Below are 12313 nucleotides of genomic sequence, written 5' to 3'. Positions count from 1 at the left end.
TAACTTTTGTGACGATCCCTTATTCAGGAAAATTTTATAAATCACAAAACATTGTGAGAAAATGGATGAAGTTTTTAGAGATCTAATAAAATAAAGCGTAGGAAAGTTTTACTCTCATTGAAGGTCAGTCCAAGTGACTGGAGGAGTAAATTTCTTCTTTTGCATCCTCCTGAATTTCTCCATATTGCACCATGCGCGAAAAAAAAAATGCGCGACGGCACTCCCCTAGTAAAAACTAGGAGCTGTTGTTCCATTAGTATAGTTCCATGGTTGAAGTAGATGTTTCTTATACATTTTGACACGCGGCTGTTTGATCTGTACAGATATGTTTTTTTTAATATTTGGTCGTGCTTGAAAGGGGTAGTAAGTCATGTTCCCCTTTCAGACCTTGTGGTCAATAGGGCAGATGATGATGTAACGGTCATCTGTTTTTTTTTGTGGTCTTACGGTTAACGAGGGTGTCATGTGGCCAGCACAACGACTAACAACCTTTACTTTTCCCAAACTAATGTCAGGTACCCATTAGAGCTGAGTGGACCCAGAGGCGCCCGAAGATCCCGAAATTAAACAATGTTACAAAGACAGTTTGTGTGGAAACACAAACTCAAAATCGACTCCCTGAAGTGGTCCATCCAAGCAGGTAAAAAGGCAGGTTTCAATATTTTCAGAAAGAATGTTAGAATGAAATTCTATCAAAGGCAAATGACAGAGAAGAATGGAGAAAGAATTTTGACAGATCATGTGTGGTGCACCAACGGTCCAGTAGACCAACGGATATGTGAATGTGATGTTAGATGCTATCTGGCCTAACTGATGTGTTATAATGCAGCAGACCTACTACTAGTCTAGATTCTAGATCTAGTTCTGGATCTAGATCCAGATTAAAACTTGATCTGTCTTGTGAAGATTAGTCTCTTCAGTTGGTCGTCTGTTGATAAACTTTGGATCCATGTGTTGAATATCTGATGTAATTAATAATTAAAAGTATTCCTTTCTAGTTCATAATTTTTTAGATAAGAAAAATAATGTTTTTAAAAATTTGAGGTAATACAATTAATACCTTGAAAATATTAGTAGTTGAAAAAATAGGTTATATTTAAAGACCAATAACTTTAGTAACTACATAAGATAGATACATTTCCAATCATCTAATAACAATTTTTGTCCTTGTGAAATCCCGAGGTAAGGGACTATAGCCCTTTACCATGAAGGTTTACAGGAGTCTGATAGAGTTATTATGATTGTAATATGTGAACAGTTTTGCGATATGTACATTTTTTCTTTACGGTTCCATATTTGTAACTTTGTAATGACACTCAATATTACAACTACAGATATGTGTTGAATTCTTTCCATTGAGTTTCCTTTTAAAATAATGTCTTTGTATTGTTCAAAAAGCAAAGCGAAAATTATTAAAATGGTAAAAATTTTTTCTGAAGGGTTTGATGATGTTACTTTAATGTCGTTACGGTCAAAGAGGGCGTGACCATGGTGCAGATCATCTTTTCGTTTCCTAATGTCTATATGGTCAGCTAGCTCGTCACACGCAGCCTTGAAGACATAATCCACCGTTTCCAATCTGATGAGTAGGAATGTTATTTTATAATCCACAGAATTTACACAGTTGCTTCAGAAGTTTGCGACAATCACAATGAAATGTTCATCTGTTCTTGAATCAATGCATTTATTGAAATTGTGTTGGGTCATTCCCGGAAGGACTGCGATATCTGGTCGACCCGTGGCGAGAGCGGAGCAAGCCACGGACATCTCGCTTAGTTCCAAAAATCAGTTTAATATCGTAGTGACTCAATGAGCCCCGTATCAGATATTAAGCTGATATACATATATATATGTTTCTTTGTAATTTAAATTAATTTACAGGGTAAAGCATGGCTTTTGTAACAGAGTGAAATGCCGCACTTCTCCCGGATGGACTTGAAATCAATGCCTTAATGTTTACAAGAAGGTTTCATCAAATCCATTTTCGGACAAAATAGTCGGAGCAGTAAAGTATAAATAGAAATGTTAAATTTATTTTAATGTTTGGATTTACAGTGTAATAATTTAGCATCAAAATAAATTCTTACACTATTAATTTGGGAGTACATCTGGACTAAATGATAGTCCATTATTGTCTATTGAAGTTCAATTATATCATTATTTTAGTACTGAAATTGAATGTTGGTCCATATAGGGTCTACATGGGTGAAAATAGTTTTTATATTGTAATTAAAACAAAGTGTTTAACAGGCGTAATGAAATAAAGGGGGGGGGGGGAGGGGAGAAGGAGGGGTGCAAAAGATCCTTGTTAAAATAAATGTCAAACATTGTCAATATAAAAGTGAACTATATCAACCTCTTTGAGTAATCCAACTTTTGTATTCAAAGTTTCATCGGTAAATAATAAGTACAAACAACCAAATGATAATAATAAAGATTGTCTTTGAGACAGAAGATTAATGAGGAGTGCAGTATTTTCACGTTCAAACGCAGTCTCAGCTGCGACCTACATAATCTACCACATCTAGCGCAGACATAACTGTAGTCCGCCGCTAGACGATTAGATTCTCTTTTCGCTGTCTACGTCTGTCCTTGGCAGTAGATTTTCTTTTGGCATCAAATATGTATCCCGCGGCTTTTGCATGTGAACCGGCTGCCTCGTTCTGACGCTTTTCCCTCGACATCTCATTCCAGTATGCGGAGATTTTTTTTTAAAATGAACAACTAACCGCTATGGACATCATCATTATTGAGCCCTGCCCACTGATTCCAAAAATTGAGCTCCGACAATGATGATGGCAGGGCCAGTCTTAGGCATAGGCAAACTATTCACCCGCCAAGGGCCTCCAATTAATAGAGGAACTTCATTATTTTTGTAGAGAATAAAAAGCGAAAATTGTGCTCAATGGTGTTGGAGTACCCTCGGTTTGAAATCATTGCAATTGCGTCACATGTTATTTGTTTTCACTTTAACAATTTTGTTTTCACTTTGGGCCACCAAATTCACTTTGCCTAGGGCCTCCAATGATCTAAAACCGGCTCCGATGATGGCCTACTTGTTTTAAATTCGCTGCATACTTACTGTTTCATAAATTTCAAAAAAAATGTTAATGTTAAATAATTAGAGCGGTAATTTGGCTGTAACTCAGTAATTTTCTGGACTTCCATTTCATCTTCATTTCATCACATCTAATTTATCATCATCTTTCTAGAAGCAGGACATGTTTTCAATGGTGAGTAGGTCAGTTGACATGTGAACTATTGGTTTGGAGAACAGGATTTCTGAAGACTAAAAACACATTGGTCTTGAATTGTTTGTCCTACAAACAGAAGAGCTCAGAACATTCTGCAGGGGCTCAAAAGTGAGCCAAAAAGAATATGCCATTTGTTTAAAAACAACAAAAACAACAACAACAACAACAACATCAACAACAACAACATCATATCTTTCTCAACACTTCCATTAGTTTGTACACCAGATACATCAAAACGCTAGCTATGTCTGGGACATCTCCAAAATGGTCAATGTTTACTTAGAACAATAAATAATGTTCTTTAAAGTCATACTAAATTGCTTGTTTACTTAGAACAATAAATAATGTTCTTTAAAGTCATACTAAATTGCTTGTTTACTTAGAACAATAAATAATGTTCTTTAAAGTCATACTAAATTGCTTGTTTACTTAGAACAATAAATAATGTTCTTTAAAGTCATACTAAATTGCTTGTTTACTTGGAACAATAAATAATGTTCTTTAAAGTCATACTAAATTGCTTGTTTACTTGGAACAATAAATAATGTTCTTTAAAGTGTACTAAATTGCTTGTTTACTTAGAACACTAAATAATGTTCTTTAAAGTCATACTAAATTGCTTGTTTACTTAGAACAATAAATAATGTTCTTTAAAGTCATTCTAAATTGCTTGTTTAAACCTACGTACACAATAAAATTACTGGAACTGTTGATACAAGTGACAGTGTTCACCAGCTGATAGAATAGTTTCCCCATATTGGTCGGCGATTTATCTGTCAAAGAGTAAGAGGCGTATTCTTGCGGAAGATAGAGTGGCATTGACAGTACTGCAGCAGTGACACAGTAGATGGCGCAGACTGCCAGCAATGTCCTGGTCGTCCTGTTCATAGAGCGAGTGGTTGACGTCATCTTTTGTCGTTTGATGAGCGCCAGTTGAATTTTGACGGAAATGACGACACATCCTGTCACCGTGAAAATAGGCGGGATAACCATGCTGGAGAAGATAATCATGTGGTTAATGGTGTCTACAGAATCTTCATGTTGAAAGAAAAAGGCTGACTTAACGATGATCCCAACTGATTGATTTCTCGCGGGATCAAAAAAATAATCCAGACCCTGCCAAAAGCTACTGTAAATACAAATTGAAAGCCAGTAGGCGGCCATTACAAACACAGCTAGCCACGTTCTCGTTGGGGTCAGCACCTGGCTGAAATTTAACGGAAGAAAGATGACCACAAGTCTCTCCGCTGTGATCAGCATTGGCAGGGTGATTCCCAAGAGACCAAACGTGTAGTCCAGTAGAGTAAATATACTAAACAAAATGAACAGTACATCACAGCTGGCCTTGGAGTAGCCAACATATTCGTGGTTCCACACAGCCTCGTAGAGAACCTTAGGCAGGCTGTTAAATGATATCAAAAAAGTGATGTCTGACAAAGCCAAAGCCACTAAAAGGATATTTGAGCATTTGGCCATCCCATGCCGGCAGTGGCGTAACTAAGGGGGGGGAGGGGGGGGGGAGAAATTTAAAATCCCCCCGGGCCCCCACCCAGGGGGGGCCCCCAAATGGGTGTCCGAAATTTATTTGTAAATATATAAATTAATATATTTGATTGACAAATAGTGTCAACGGGTGTCTTTTTTTTTTCAACATTTACGGATTAAAAATTTATCACAAAGACTAAACCTAAATCTAGGTCTATCAGTACGTTGACTTTGTTGACATTTTAAAAATATTTTTTCCCACAGAGATCAAAGTTTTTTTTAAAGTTAGTTTTACATTTTAAACTTTGTTGCCACGAATAAAACTGCACGATATACAGCGAATTCCAGGTATCTTGTTACCTTTACTAATAATAGATCTAAATGGCGAGTATTTTATGGCTACACTAATTAACCTTGAAGCAAAATTTACAGAATCGAGTATAACAGATCCAAAAGTTATTCTTAATAATGCTAGAATAGTCCATTATTCGGGTTTGGCGTCTATAATTTCAGAATTAAACTTCACACTCGAGTTATTACCCCTCTATTCATCTTTCCTCAATCCAATGGAAACTCTATTTTTATTTCCATCTAATCCTTTTGCTTTCGCACAAAACATAAACAAAAAACAATGACGTAATATCATATAATATTAGCACATCCTTCCTTTTGAAGTTATTATCACACCCTTCATTTTAAAGTTCTTAAGAGTGATATCTACTAGCAGGGCCGGCCCTAGCATTTGCGGGGCCCTATGCGAAACGGATCTGGGTAGGGATAAGCATAATGTCAATATTATTTTTTTTAAATTAGAAATTGGCCTACTTTCGTCTTTGCAATACATTTTTATCAAATGAAAGCTCGCAATGCCACTTTTTATTTATAGGCACCCCAAAATGTCAATTTCGTCTATTCTTCAGGAGATTTGAATAAATTCAAAAAAGTTCATGACTTTATCGTATATTTTGCCTTTTCATGAGTTTTCCTGGGGGCCCTGGAAAATCAGGAGGTCGCGAAAACCCTGTTATTTTATATACGTTATAATGGTTTAATTTAATAATGTACACTTAGAATTAGCGCGCGTCCTATGAAAGTGCGGGGCCCACTGCGACCGCATAGGCTGCAATGGCCTAAGGCCGGCCCTGTCTACTAGGAACTTTAACAATTCGTCCACTTCTGGTTGTCTTGACTGGCACAACAAGTTCTCTAGACGTTGGTCTATAACTGTCTGTTTCGTTTGTTCCAACATTTTGCAGTTCATTGTCTCCATCGGTATCATAGTACCCAGAGATGTCTTCATCGAAACTCTTATTCAAAAAGCGTTGATTTCTTCTGTATGTTTTTCCGTTTGTCTTTATGTTGTAAGATCTGGGTGCTGAATGTTTTTTATGACAACTGCTTTTTGCCATGTTTGACCTAGACGAACTCTCCGACAGAATAATCTTTAGGTAGTTTTGCCTTTGCATTGTACTTCACTTTGCTTTTCATCTGTCGTTCGTTGAGTAATGTCTCTGCATTTTCAGCTACCGATGGTTTCAATAGTTTGGGATCAGTTAAAATGATTCCCTGAGTCTTCTACTCTTCATCAGTTGTGATGGTGAATACGGCAGTCCACTTATCGGAGTATTTCTATACTCGAGCATAACGAGATATGGATCTTTTCCACTTTTGTATGCTCTGAATCCTTTTGCTTGCGCACAAAACATAAACAACCAACAATGACGTAATACCATATAATATTAGGACAGAATCTTCTTCATGCATTGGAAAATTAAGAATTTTTTGCATATCTTGAATTCTGGTCAAAGCTCTTGCTCCCAATTAATATAGTTCAGAAGAAACTACAAAAGTCTGGACTGCATATACGGGAAGCTGCTAAAGAAATTAGTACCCTTTCATGCTTTCTGCAAAATGATGAGAAACTGACAAAAACCCAATCCATCAAAAAAGCAAAAGAAGGTAGTGAATACTATGGATTCCCTGTAATCAAAACAACCAGAAGAAAGAAAAGACTTGATGGGAAGTTGAGTTCTAATGTAGGACTGTCAATAGAACTGCAATTCAAACGTGTTGCGACAGAATTGCTGGACAGATTAAATATGGAGATAAAGGGCAGATTTCAAAGGCTGGAAAGAAAATGGATACCTTTGGGTTTCTTCTTGAACCAAGACACCTGTTAGATGAAGACCCGCTTATGACAAACTGTGCTACTTTTCCTGTTTGTATGATGAAATAAATGGAAAATCGCTTTTTCAATGATGTCATTGATGCTCGAGCACTTTTCATCAACAAACCAGTAATACAATCACCAATAGACATATTGAGGAAACAGGCTTCATATGGGAATTACGTGTGCTCAAACTTTGCAACCTCCTCCGAATACCGCTAACTCAGGCCACTTCCATTACGTCATGTGAGAGATCATTCTCAAAGCTCAAGTTCATCAAAAGCTATCTCAGGAGCACAATGACACAAGAAAGGCTTATCATGGCTTTAATGTTAGTGAAGTCACAAATACTAGAAAGTATCGATGTAGTTGATGTTATAGATGTCTTTGCTGCACAGAATGCACGACGTGAAGCGATATCAATTTAGATTTGTGACTTGTGCATTATTTAACTAATAAATAAAGGTATTTTTCATTAAAAGAGTCTTGCTTACTTTTTGTTAAGTTTACTGATATACTGAACCAATTTGATTTGGGGCTTATATATTTTTGCGTATATTATTCCATGTCATATGTCGAATGTCAAAATGCAAGGGGCCCCCAAAGAGGTCAATCCCCCCGGGCCCCCAAATCCCTAGTTACGCCCCTGCATGCCGGACTAAGATAATAATGCTCAATATGTTGCCAACTATACCAAATACAGAAATGATAGGAGTGATGCCAAACATGAGAATTTTCATAGCCAGCCAAGTTTCTTGGTCGCTGAGGATTTCTGTCGTGAGACGCACTGATGTGTTGGGCAGGTGTATGTAACTGTCACTGAGCGCTGCCATAGTGTCCCTCTACGTCCTAGATCTACCAACAGATTTGCCGAAGTTTAAAATTGTATCAATCAGCTTGCTCACATAAAACCGTTAGCTAAGTAAATACCAATTTAGCCTCTGAAAATTATCATAATTGTCAAAAAAAAACACGCAGATAATTATATATAAGGATAATACAACCATTATTAAATAAATGATAATATTTAATGAATTTTTATTTTACCAATTCTTTTCTTTTCTCGGGTATAAGCTGTTAATCTCCAGTTCAATGCTTGCTTAAGAAAGTAAATAATAGCTAACAGATAATTACTTCTGACACCGTTTATTTAATTATATTTTACATTTGTAGTAGAAAACCGATACCTTCTACTTTTTACCAAAAATTTCTTTGTTCAAATATCAATTCTCGTGTTTGACCTATCACCCCCCCCCCCCCCCCAAATAACAGACATTTATATATGACACAAAATCAAAGAGTTTTATTAGATTGACATAACAGATCGATCGAAGATTTCCTTCTCATTCCTAAATTGCTGTTTGGTAAAATTGCCTTCCACATCAGATCATAAGCACTTGTACAAATAGACTCTCAAAAATGAAATTAAGCTTATTTGAATCTAAAACGTTATTCACGAGTCAACAGAAATACTAGAGCTAGTGGTGAAGTTAGGAAAAGTATTGTTATGGACACGGGGTGGTGGAGGGGTGAAGTGCTACCATAGAGAGTGACTGAATTTGAACCAAGTAGACAACATAGAAGATATAGTAGTACAAGAAAATGGAATTCAAAAACTATTAGCCAACACCAAACCAAATAAAGCGTCTGGACCTGATGGTATTCCAGCTAGATTACTCAAAGAACTAAGTAATGAGCTAGCCCCAGTGTTCAAAATACTCTTTCAGGCTTCACTTAACCAGGGCAGAGTACCAAAGGACTGGAAAGAAGCTAATGTCACCCCCCTATTTAAAAAAGGAGAAAAATCTGACCCAGGAAACTACAGACCAGTATCACTTACCAGCATCACATGTAAAATCCTAGAACACATAATATGTAGCAACATCATAAACCACTTAGACAAACATAATGTCCTCACCCCATACCAACATGGCTTTAGGAAATATAGATCATGTGAAACACAACTAATAGGACTAATTGATGATTTTTCAAAAGGTTTAGATAATAGTGAACAAATAGATGCTATCTTACTAGATTTTTCTAAGGCTTTTGACAAAGTTCACCACCATAGCTTGCTTAAAAAATTAAAATATTTCAGCATTAATGGTCCACTGCATCAGTGGATTAAAGATTTTCTGATAGGGAGAGAACAAACTGTAATAATAAATGGCTCTAAATCAACACCGATAACAGTAAACTCAGGTGTACCTCAAGGAACAGTCTTGGGTCCACTACTATTTTTAATTTACATAAATGATTTACCAAATTGCATTACTTCAGGAACAAAAGTCAGATTATTTGCAGACGATTGCATAATATATAGAACAATAAAAACAACACAAGACACAGATATTTTACAAAGAGAATTAGATGAATTACAGAAATGGGAATCAAATTGGAGCATGTCTTTCCACCCAGAAAAATGTCAGTTGTTAAGAGTAACAAAAAAACTAAAACAAATTAATTCCACTTATCTTATTCATGGCAAACCAGTAACACAGACTAAAAATGCAAAATACCTAGGTGTTATAATAAATGAAAAACTGTCATGGAATCCACATATTGATGAAACTATAAAAAAATCAAACAAATCATTAGGATTTATTAAAAGAAATTTCTATAAATCAAATAAGAACATAAAACTAAAATGTTATTTAACCTTGGTTAGGCCAATAATAGAATATGCATCCTCTGTTTGGGACCCCTCAACTCAAGAAAACATTAAGAAACTAGAACAGACACAAAATAGAGCAGCGCGATTCATAACAAACGAATATTCACATTTGACTAGAGTAACACCTTTAGTAAAATCACTAAATTTAGAAAGCCTTCAAGTCATTGGTTAATATGCATGACTAAATGCATGACGCGTAGGATGTAATCATCTTTTTTGAAGTAACGTCTGTATTATATAAGATAAGATAAGAGGGGAGCGAAGGGGTTCAATTTGATTTTTCATGGGACAAAAAATGTTCTTATATTTGCATTATAGTAAAAAATCATATTTGAAAATATAAAAACAACATTTATCAATGTTTTTAAAAAAGGAGAAAATTTAATGAAGAGATGCCATTTTTCTTTCCTTCTATGTAGGACTACGTCTGGTGGTGAGGTGTGCGCTTCAGAAGGCCGTTAAGATGGTCCACTTTCATCGCCTGCCGCCTGCCTGGACAAGCACCTAGTTATATCCACTTTCACCGCCTGCCGCTTGCCTGGACAAGTACCTAGTTATATCCACTTTCACCGCCTGCCGCCTGCCTGGACAAGCACCTAGTTATATCCACTTTCACCGCCTGCCGCCTGCCTGGACAAGTACCTAGTTATATCCACTTTCACCGCCTGCCGCCTGCCTGGACAAGCACCTAGTTATATCCACTTTCACCGCCTGCCGCCTGCCTGGACAAGCACCTAGTTATATTCATTTTTTTTATGGAACGTCCAAAATTATAACAAATTAAGATCGTGGAAGGTTTCAGTGCTGCCTTTTCAAAAGCAATAAAAAAAACAACAACAAGAAAGTTGCTTGAGTCAAAATTCGAACTGGAGCCTCCACATTTTCAATATAAAACAAAATTAATTAATCACGAATAATTGGTGAACTAACTGGTTCTTTTTTTTTTTTTATTCCTATGTTGTCATGGAAATGAATAATTGTGCAAAGTTTCAACTTGATCCGAGAATGGGAAATGGGCGATAGACAGACAGACAGACAAAGTCTGTTAATAGAAGCTTTGTAAAAAAAAGGGATGGGTTAGTGTTACCGGTAAAAGTAAGAGTAATTGTGACTAACTAAAAGTTGCTCTATCTGTGCATCAGGATAGGTCGAATGGTAGAATGCAGTACACATACCAAAATAAGCGATCTCTTTCTTCTTTAGACTGAGACACTGCATACAAAAGTGGTACCACGTGACCAGTACATCAGTATCTCGATTGATATGACTTTATATTCAACTATACTGGATCAGTGTGGCACAGTGGCTCATGAATCTATTGCTTTGTTAGCTCAATAGCTCAAGTAAAATACTCGCTATTGCTGTTGGTCATTTCAATTCTTCGATGGATATTAGGCCTACTAGTTTAGATTTGTTTTGGCATACATTGGGACTGAAGCACTGGGTCCATTATTGAAAGCGGGTATTTGGGTCGGTGGCAGTAGCGGCAGCAAGCAGCAGCAAGCAACAGCAAACCACAGCAAGCAGCAGCAAACCACAGCAAGCAGCAGACCACAGCAAGCATCAGACCACAACAAGCAGCAGACCACAGTAAGCAGTAGACCACAGCAAGCAGCCCTACACGACGCTTCAGATTCTCTCACTTAACATGAGAAACAGTACTTGACGAATCTGTTGTCTCACTCGACAAGTCCTTGAGTTAGTCGAGAGTATACTTGTTGACTGCACAGATCAGATAGGATCTACATGACTAATAATTATTTGGATACAAAATTTTGCAAACATTTACATATAAGTAAGTTTTTTTGGTAACATTCAGTTACAGAAAATGTTAAATCGAAGTGAAAGTCACTAGCTAATAACCCTGCATCGAATTTGCAGAAGTGCAATCTGTTGAAGCAGACAGGGTCCGTGGTGGCCATCAGCATATGCGTCACGTGGATTGATGGCAGATAGCTCAGAAATGTCGATCATTGTGCGGTGTGGACGGATCGTCCTGTTGAGGTATAATTTGCCCGGTTCCGTCCGAACTCTGACTTCTGATGTCGTTATTGTGGAGAGAGCGTGGAGACAGTGTCACATATCTTTCTGATGTCGTTATTGTGGAGAGAGCGTGGAGACAGTGTCACATATCTTTCTGATGTCGTTATTGTGGAGAGAGCGTGGAGACAGTGTCACATATCTTTCTGATGTCGTTATCGTGGAGAGAGCGTGGAGACAGTGTCACATATCTTTCTGATGTCGTTATTGTGGAGAGAGCGTGGAGACATATCTACGCCAGACGGCCCAGTTTCTTGCCGGAACTCTACGGAAGGAGTAGTCTTTCCTGCTCTGAACCCAGTCGAAGTTCATCCCAGGTAAACGAAACTGTCTTGTTTTCAAAATCCATAAACTTTTCCTAATCTACACTATTAATCCTGTTCTAGCTTGTTTTCTACCCATCTAAGACTGACATCTCCTCATTTTATATATCTGTAAGGATGGCTGCCTGGTCGTGCGGTATGCGCGCTGGACGGTCATTTGGACGTCTCTATGATCCTGGGTTCCTACCCTGCCCACTACCATCTACCCGTGGTGATGCGGGAGGCTCGGGCTAGGATGTATATTATCTTCAACTCTGAAAAAACATCCGAGACATGTAAAACAAAACATCCAGCTGAATGCTGACTGGCCCTATGTCTCAGTAGTCTATGAAAGAAAGCATATCATGTATTTATTCGCATCTAAAATGTT

General features: G+C 37.3%; 1 protein-coding gene and 1 pseudogene across 1 annotated transcript; both read right to left on the bottom strand.

Moving 5' to 3' along the window:
* Positions 1-1693: 1693 nt before the first annotated feature.
* LOC129924327 (U2 spliceosomal RNA) lies at positions 1694-1875 on the bottom strand (annotated as a pseudogene).
* A 2003-nt stretch (positions 1876-3878) lies between these two features.
* On the bottom strand, positions 3879-4730 carry LOC129924573 (uncharacterized). Its single transcript, XM_056020172.1, has one exon. It carries the CDS (start codon positions 4728-4730, stop codon positions 3879-3881), a length of 852 nt encoding a protein of 283 aa, XP_055876147.1.
* Positions 4731-12313: the final 7583 nt, after the last annotated feature.

The sequence above is a fragment of the Biomphalaria glabrata genome, chromosome 1 (genome assembly GCF_947242115.1).
Source record: "Biomphalaria glabrata chromosome 1, xgBioGlab47.1, whole genome shotgun sequence".
NCBI lineage: Eukaryota > Metazoa > Mollusca > Gastropoda > Planorbidae > Biomphalaria > Biomphalaria glabrata.
The sequence above is the reverse complement of the archived record's forward strand: the minus strand, read 5'-3'. Positions and strand labels throughout refer to the sequence as shown.